This window comes from Neopelma chrysocephalum, unplaced genomic scaffold, assembly GCF_003984885.1.
Source record: "Neopelma chrysocephalum unplaced genomic scaffold, ASM398488v2 Primary Assembly neopelma1_59, whole genome shotgun sequence".
Classification (NCBI taxonomy): Eukaryota; Metazoa; Chordata; class Aves; order Passeriformes; family Pipridae; genus Neopelma; species Neopelma chrysocephalum.
In genome coordinates, this window is record NW_020897714.1 from 29,800,352 (window position 1) to 29,809,383 (window position 9,032).

A 9,032-nucleotide genomic window follows, 5' to 3' on the forward strand; every position below is an offset into this window, starting at 1 on the left:
CTCTAAAGTCTTAGCTGGCTGCAAAACATAACCTAGGCAGATTGATAGTGCTACCTTGAACTGGTTGCATGCAATCGTGAGGTCACTCCTTTCTACAGCTGCCAGTTAAAGCTTCCAACCCTTGTTCTTCCTCTTTCAGAGCTAGTCCGAGGAAGGAAGGACCTCATGAAGACGAAAGCCACACATGATTTGGACACCCAGGAGGAGGGGCAGGCCTTCCTCCCATCCTCCCCTCGCCCGAGCAGCATGTAGCTTCCTGGGTCTGTGGAACATGGTGCCGTGACGGCTTTTGTGTTGGAAACCCGGGGCGGTGCTGGGCCCCAGCCAGCCGAGCAGCTGGCTCACCACCACAAGGGCGAGCACCGCAAACTAGTGGCTTTCCGTGACCGGAGACTGCGTCTCATTCAGGGTTTGGGGGAATTTTCGGGTGGGGAGGGCGGGGGTGGGGACGGAAACTTTCATTGACTGCTAAACTCAGGTATATTTTTCAGGGTGGAAGAGGACGATGATGAAATTTTACTTGTAGTATTAACGTGTGTGTTTTGGAGCTGGATCCAGTTTACAGAATTTAACCTGTTGCCTTTCTAAATAAATTTCTGTTGTTGGTGAATGTATTGTACATAATGGGGGAGGGGGTGGGCCCAGCTTGTAGTGGGCTTAGCACTGGAGGAATCGTTAACTGTTTACAATCATATCACACTGAAATCTTTCAGGATAGGGTGAGGGTTCAGGGGGGACCAGGGAGAGGCGAGGGAATGTGTGATGGATGACTTGCTGTCCTCCTTCCTGTCCTCTGCAACCAAGACATGACCCGACAGTTGGTTGACTTAATAGCGTGAATTGCTCAGGAGTATAACATGTCCTCCACTTTCTCTTGCCTTCTTCCTCCTTCCCTTCTCACCCCCATCTCCACCCCTCTGGATCCAGGGCCTGAGTGCACTTCCAGCTCCTGTCATCATGGGGGAACAAGGAAACCAGGACCAGGAACTGAAACCAGGGCAGGACACTCATGGCATTGTCCCTTCTGCTAGTACAGGACCCTTCTCCCTGCCTTTTTCTGATAGGAGAAATGCGTGCTCTAGGAAACAGAAAATGGCATAACTGGTCATCTTAAGACTTATTTTGGTGAAACTGGCACAGCTGTGGGTGCTGCTGCACCCATCCAGTAGAACAAACTTCGTGCAAATCTGTACTGCCCTGCTGCTTGAGGAGAGGAGCCAAGTCCCCACCTTTGTTTCTCTGACCCTGGGTTATATTCACTTCTTAGCAGCAGCAAAGCAGAAAGTACCACAGGCTCCCTGACCACTCTTGCTTGCTGAGGAGGAGGAGCAAGAGGCTGCCTTGGGGGAATGGTAGGATTACTGCAGTGTGAGCCATTTGTTGGCCTGTGGAGTTGGATTTGGCATTCGCAAGTCGCAGGTGAATCAGAAAGCACTGGTTCAAAGTCAGGTGTTAAGGTGGCACAGCTCAGGGGCTGGGGGACAGGAGGGCTGTGTGCTCAAGTTGAGGTGGTTTTTTTGTCTTCATTGATGACGTAGCACAGTCCTACAGGACTAGTGGCAGCTTCCCTGTGCACAGTCTGCAGGGGCTCTTCTCACTAGTACTGTACTGGGGATCCTCTCTGTGCCAGCATCTTGACAACCACTGGTGTTCAAGGAAGTTTAGCAGGACTCCCATCTGCATTTATTCACATCTTAAAGCTAACAGGCACACACAGTTGGCTATTCTTGGGGGAGCTGGGGAGTTGTTACTCTACAAGACTGGGCAGCAAGACTTGCTGGGACCGTAACCTGAGTGGGCAGGCAGCTGGTTGCACTGGGGTGGGGACAGTGGTGCAGTTTACAGGAGGATGTGCCAGTGTGTCAGATAGAGTATGCTAGCAAGAGCACAAGTGGCAGCAGAAGGAGGACAGAGCAGCATGCCCTTTAGTCTGTGGTACCAGCATGGGGAGGGACTTTGTCTCCAGGTTTCTGGAGAATTTTTCTGGCTGCTTTCTTGTCTTGGATGGTGCCATCACCTGAATCTTTAGCTGGGTTTAACATCTGTGACTGCACCACCTTTGTCCCACTTTGTGTAGATCTACCATGTGCTGGCAAAGCTGTTCAAGCAAATGGCAGGTAGCATCTGACTGTCATTACTCCTTCTGTCCTAAGCTTTTGGAAGCACACAAAGCCTAAAAGATGAGAAATTACCCTTTCCTGAAATAGTTAGAACATGGAAGGACTGCTGTGTTAGTGCCCTCTTACCAATGAGCCTCACTGCTCTGTTGTTGCAGTACTTTTGCCTCTGATGAGCTGTGTAAGTCCAAGGCATTTTCCAAGCCTAACAGGAACTAAAATTCATCTTACAGCTGCAGTTCTCACCCTCTGCTGCAGCCAGCCTGTGAACTGTAGCTGCTGGCTGCTTAAAGCCAGTGAGTTGCCTGGGACAGCTGGCTCCTCTGCAAAGGAAGATGTCAATGTAATGTGAATTACTTACAATATCTATCTATAGATGCCATTACATTAGGAAAAGGAAGGTGATTTTTTGGTGTGGTTTTTCTTTTCAGTTGTGTTCATCTGTCAGGGAGCAGTTGTCACTGGTGGATTTATATAAACTGGAATAGATGATCCTGAAGGTTGTCCTTTGACTGAGAAGTGGGTGACTGCTCTCCCCAGCCAAGAACATTATGCTATGGCTCTTCTGAATTTGTCCCATATCTGAGGGATTGCTGCTGGCTCTTCAGCTGGTAGTTGGTTTTCAGAGGTGCCCCAGCTGCTCCAAAGGCAGCTCTTGGTCCTTCACTGAAAGGAGATACTGAAGCAGTGGTAGGTATTTATAAAAAACTGTGCAAGTAGAACTGCTCTTCAAGACAATAAACCTGGGACAAACAAGAATGCAGTTGCTTCTCCTTGTAAAATAATCTTTGGGTTCACTGTACATTTAAAAACAGATGAATGGTAAAATATGACTTGTAGCAAAGTATTCAAAACTCTAGAAATGTGAATGTAGATCCTGCAAACAATCCCTGCCATACTTCAGCCTGTGTCCTCTGTATCACAGACAGCCACCCAAATATTTGAAGTGCCTTTCATTCAGCTCATTGTGAACGTTGTGGAACAGGAGGCTTTTAGAAGCTGTAAAAAGTCCCCAAGCAAGCTGAAGCACACTTCAGCTGGAACTGGCACTGAAAACATGGTTCTAGTGGTCACAGCGTCTGGATGAGTACCAAGCCCAGGCCAAAACAGGGGCTGAACAAGAAAGGCAAGAATTGCTTGTGACCTGCCTGGAGAGCACAGTGGAGTGTTAAATAGTGATAGATACCCCAAGGAACCTGTATGGAGTGTGCAACAGGAAGATATTTTCCCTTACCTGACATAATGCAAGTCTGGGGGAAAGATTTGTCTTGCAGGTGGTAGACAAAAGAGAGTAGTGAAGCTGTCTCCTCCTGGGAGGGTTTCTAGGTAAATGGCTTTTGATGTAGTCAGTAATTCTTATTAAAGAGACTAACAAGCTGCTGTTGTGAGGACAGATGGTTTCTATTAGAAAAGTACTAATATAGCATAGGGGGAACAATGGCTGGGCTACAGGGATAGGGCTATCCTGAGGACAGGACATGCTGGGATGGAGAGCTGGTTGTGGAACCTTAGCTCAGAATCTCCAGACTTTCAAATGCTTTCTTCATAAGTGGGGTTTTGGGGGTTTTCCTGTTATAATGTCTAGGGAACCCCCCCAAAATTAGAGCTCTATTTTGCTAGGCACAATCAGCAAATCACAGAAAACTGGCACCCCTCAGAGGGCACAGGGCTCTGAAGAGAGTGGTGGGGTGAAACACCAGTGGAAATGTACGGGGAGGAGCAGATAATGTGAATTTTATAGTTTATGGTTTCCCAAGCCATACTGCACAGGGCTGCTTTGTAGATATTGTGAAGGAGACAGGTTTGAGGGATTTAGGAGAGAGTAAAATGGCAGCTCTTTGTGTACAGAGTGGTGGTTTTTGCCATGGGTTGGCATGTAATGCAGGAGAAGTGCAGCTGCATTTTAAAATAACCTGGCTTTTGAGTGCCATACTTGTGTCACTGTCTTAAATAATATTTTAACACAATACAGAGAAATTCTGGTCACTCGTTGGAAGCCCTCTGACTCACCCCCCAGCATTGTTGTAGCGCAATATATTACCAGTTGGTCCTTTCTCAGAAAGCATCCTGAGCTGGTAACTTTGCAAAGTTTCCTGTAGCTATTACTTTTTCCACACAGAGGATGTATTTTGCTATAATTATGGATTTCATGTTAAACAAGACTATATAATACACAGAACAATGATGATGTTGGCCATGCTGAAGCATGACAAAAATTTCCAATATTCTCAGAAGACCTTTGTATGCCACTCTGGCTTTTTAGCACCTTGCTCTCCCCACCACCTTGTCCTTTGTAAGTGGTGTGTGGTGTTCCCAAGCTCCCAAGATGTCAAGTTGCTTTTGCAAAGGCCACTGTATAAACTGCCCCAGGGACTCTGAAGCTTTGGACGTCTTAGAGTAGGACAGGCCCAGGCAATTCAACTGAAAGGGCAGTCACTGAGGCTTCACAGTGACTTGTAGCTGTGTTTAGCAGAAGTTTGCAGTCTGTAAATTCCATGGTGTATCCCACCAAACCACTCAGTAGCAATCCAAGGCACCAGCCTGCAATGAGGAGGACAAAAGGGGAAAGTAAATTTAAGGCTTCAAGGCCCAACTGGTTGGATTTGTGACTTTAAAGTACATGGAGACACTTTTCTTGGAAGAGCTTCTGATTCTTTCTCGTCTGCCAAATGCCTTTCCCATGCAGACTTTCCAAAGCAAATCGCCTGTGTATATTTTTGTAAGTGTGGTTTCTCGGGGTCTTGGAGAGCTATCAGCTTCTTGATGTCTTATCTGAAAGCTAGTCACAGAGGCTGTCTTTCATTCTGCTGACTGAGGCAGCTCTCCTGAAGCTTCTCACCCCAACACTTCTCCATTTAAAATGAAAGTATAATTAGAAAACAACCTCCCTTTATTTCCTCCACTGGTCTCTGTCAGGCTTTTGTGCATCTCTGTGTTCAACTAGGGCTGTTTCTTTGTTCTTGATGGCTTTGTTCTGCTTTCTTTTTCCAAGAAGACTGTGTTGCTGTATGAACTGTGGAATTTCAGAGAAGGTGCTGAACTGAGTGACAAAGAAGTGTCATCCCAAGGGGTGGCTTGGAGGAGAAGAACAGCAGGGGAATTTGTGACAGTGTAGTTGCTCCTGGTTCCCCTCACTGCAGAGCAACCACACAACTGGGCCTGCACTTAATCAGGGCAACCCCTTAAAAAGTTTTTACTGCGGTGCATCAGTGGCAGAGAAGTTTGCTCTTGCAGAATTCCTGTTTTGCCTTGAGTCAGGTGCTGGCTGTTGGAGAGCAGGTGTGTGGGAGCCGTATCCTTTCCGTGAGGCCGAGATTGAGATAGCAGGCTGGGAAAGTGGGGTTGCAGCTGCAGGCCATGTGACAAGCTTTGAGAGCGTGTGCTCATTGTAGCCGAGAAAGCATCTCAAACGTTGACCTTCCAGCCTTTCCCCATCTGTACCTGTTTAACATACAGATGGGGGTGAGCACACTGGGGCTTGGCAGGACCCCTGCCGCCCATGCGGAAGGAAAACGCTTTTAACCGGCACATAATGAACTGCGCGCTCCGGTTTTCACTCTCTGCCTGCTGCCCACCTCCCGCTCTGAAAAAGAGCTGGGGAAGGACCCACTTCCAGCTGTCTCCCCATAGGAGCTCCCGGGGATGACAAGAGCAAGGCTCAGTCCACCCCTGGGCAAGGAGGTTCAGGACAGAGGTTTTATTTGAAACTAGGTAACATCCAAGCGTACCTTTGAAGCAGAGGTTGTAGCGAGCTGTGTGGTGCTGTTCCCTTTTTGGTGACTGTCCTGCCTCGGCTCACATGCAGGATTTGAGAGACCATGGAGTGTTTTGTAGATTTAACACTGCTGATCTGGCATTGACTGAGGGCTCTTTTCCTTCATTTGCAGCAGTGGCCTCGATTTCTTTTGGCAAAGGTCTTCCTCTTTTTGAAGCATGGATATCAAAGTAGACTGTGCATCCAGGAGAGAGCAAGGGCTATGTCCACCAGTGGAAGAGGGGACAAAGGATTAGTTAGGGCTGAGGCTTAATTGGGATTTTCACTAACTCTAGCAAGCCCCTCTGTCCTTTGCCCCTTTTATTTGGAAATACTTGGCTCACTTAGCAGAAGGGCAGTAAGTGGAATATCTTCTAAATTAAAGTGGAACTGGCTCTGTGTGGGTAAAATTCCCTTGTTGTGAACAAAGTTAGACCAGACAACCATAAAGGACTCCTTTGGGCATCAAATGATTAGGAGGCACACAAACACGTGGTGCCCTCAAACATTTTGGAACATGGCAGAGGAAGTGATCTCCCTTTCTGAAGTCAGCTAGGCAGCTACAGGAGCTCAGGCCTCAACTTCTAGTCTGAAAAGTCCTCTGATCCCCTTTTGTGTCATATGCCAACACTTCCCCTCTCCTTGCTTCCTAGCTTTCAAGTTTCTTTCCCTCTGCTCGCTTCGCTGCAGTCGGTTGCTGTCAAGTGCAGAGATGAAAGCTCACTGCCCACGCGAGCACAGGGGCAGAAGGTTGAACTTGCCAGCTGTCTCCTCTGCACAGGCATACAGACAGCAGGTGGGGAGAACACATTTACTCTCCTCATGAAATTAAGGTGTCCTCAGTGGCTCACGAGTGTTCTCTCGTGTGCCCCTGGGCTTTGCCACCCTGGCACAGCGATGTCTGTCCCTCTGCCAGCACAAGGATTTGCTCCTGGTCCCTCTGCAGGGTTCCAACACATGGTCCTGGCGTGTCTGCTTCCAAGGGGGTTTAGATTAAAAATATATACTCTGTACTACTGTGAAAACTCTTGTCTCTCTTCCATGATCTATCAATGAACATTGCTGCCTGATCTTTTTCCAAGCAATAATAATGTGCAGCAGTGCAACTTTGATGTTCCCACGCTGTTTCACGGAGTGGATGGCTATGGAACATGCTGCCGGGCTTCACAGTTTCAGTGGGAAGCAAGATGCTTTCTGTGGCCCTGTATTTTATCTGTGCCACATTCCTGCTTTCCCAGAGACTGGCGGGTTGATTTAGGTAACCCTGAGAGAGCTGGTTGCTGATTCTGTGTTTGAGAAGGCAGAAAGAGGAGGGAGCAAGTTGGTAAAGCTGAGCCTCATCCACAAAGCAGAGCACATGTAAGAGGGGTTGCCTGTTGCTGCCATGGAGCAAGGGGTGGGTGGACCACTGATTTAATGCCTCTGGGGGAGGAGAGTGACCCACTGCTGCTTCACTTGGCATTGATGGGGGAGGCAGGAGAGCCGATGCCACTACGTCCATTCATTTTTCTGAAGTTGGGTAACGTTGGTTTTTTTGTTGTTTTTTTTTTTTTTTGTATTATTGTAAGTTTGTAAAGAATGTAATCTGTCTGTCGGGGGCACAAGGAGAAAACGGGGGCCTTTCTTTTTTTGGGTGAGGCTGTTCTTATGTTGCTGTGTTTTTTGTTGTTGGGCAGGGAGGGGTCTAAGAGGCCATGGGGCAAAAGCCTGGCCCTTGTCAACTGCTTGCAACTGTCCCAGGGCGACGGGAGGGTGAGCTGATGCTGCAGCAGAGACCTCCCACACCAAGCTGTGAAAACGACCTCTGCCTGTGTCCCTCTGTGGGGGAATCTGACCTGCGTGGGGTTCTGCACTGGCACGCCTTGCTGGGGGTGGGATGTAACACTCAAGGACTGGTCTTGCTTGTCTTTGACTCAAGTAGAAACTGGGCTGGGCAGCTGCCCGTGCTGTTTATGGAAGGCTGGATTTAATAGCCTAAGTTTCTCAGTGCAAGAAGGAGTTCATGCTGGAGCTGCTTGCCCCAGCACTTCTTTCCCCAGCAGGAGCTCAGGTGCTGCACCTCTCCATCACCTGCTGCCCAGGAGCCCTGGTTCTCACCCCTGCCTCCCTCCCCATCCCGTAGAGCACAGTGTCAGGGATCCTCTTCTCTCTCCTGCTGCTGCAAAGTTGTGTGAACTTTCCTGGTCAATACTGGAAAGGGGAATGCTATTTATTTTTATATTGTGTATATTTTGTCTTGGTCTGCTGATTACCTTTGTTCCCCAAGAGCGACAGTTACCTCAATAGTTAGTTTAATACTGTGTGTTGGGTAATTTTTTTAAAGAACTTTTTTAAAATCTTGATCCTTGGAGGTCTGTAGATTTTATTTCCATATAAATTGGTTATTTTGTATAAAGTACGTTCTTAAAATAGCAATCACCCTTGCCGTATGTGTGTTTTCTTGTCTCCTGGATGGTCTCCCTCTTTCTTTGTAAGGGGAAGCGGATGGGGGTGGGATGGTAACACAGAGGGCTTTTTTCAGAGACAAAGCCCTGGACTGCAGTCAGACACGGTTGTACCACCTGAAATCCATTTACAAGAGAGCACCTGGAAAGCTAATTGGGATCATTTCCCGTTCTGAAGCACAGCTGTCTGCCTATGAACAACCCAGTTGTGGAAAGGCGATGGTGTCACTGCTTTCCCTCCTAAGTCCCTGGTGGGCTGTGGGTTTTCCTGCAGCCCAGGTGTGCTGGAAAGCCTGCCTCTCTCCCCAAAACACCACATGGCTTTGGGGTGCAGGTAGTCTGGTCCCCCACACTTGTGTGAAGCCTCTGTGCTTTAAAAGCAGTGCCTGCCCTTGAGTAAAGCCCGTGGAGCGATGCTGCTGTGAAGGAGGAGCTGGTGTAGCCTATGTGGTTCCCCTTTGTGCTGCTTTAATGCTGAGCAGCACAGGGTATGATGGCCCTCGGGGGCTGTTGGAGGAATGGGAAGCCTTTCAAGCTCATGCACGGTGGTCCAAATCCATATTGGACCCAAAAGGTCACTTGCCATTTGCTGTTTATTAAATCTCTCATGTGAGATGGGGCAGGGGCTGCAGCCCTCCCAGCAGAGAAGTGTTTAAAGGCAACTTGGCTCTCTCTCACAGGGGTTTCGGCATCAAAACCAGGAACTGGCTGTGCTGT

At 48.3% G+C, this 9,032-nt stretch overlaps 1 protein-coding gene across 2 annotated transcripts in view; it reads left to right on the plus strand.

The window, feature by feature from the left end:
* Positions 1-8,264, plus strand: part of LOC113966265 (cat eye syndrome critical region protein 2) — a 101,811-nt gene extending 93,547 nt beyond the window's left edge. For both annotated transcript variants that reach the window (XM_027680750.1, XM_027680752.1), the window contains one exon: positions 140-8,264. In XM_027680750.1, coding sequence (XP_027536551.1) covers positions 140-145 — 6 coding nt within the window. In that variant the 3' untranslated portion in view covers positions 146-8,264. The remainder of the gene's footprint in view (positions 1-139) is intronic.
* The last annotated feature ends 768 nt before the right edge of the window (positions 8,265-9,032 follow it).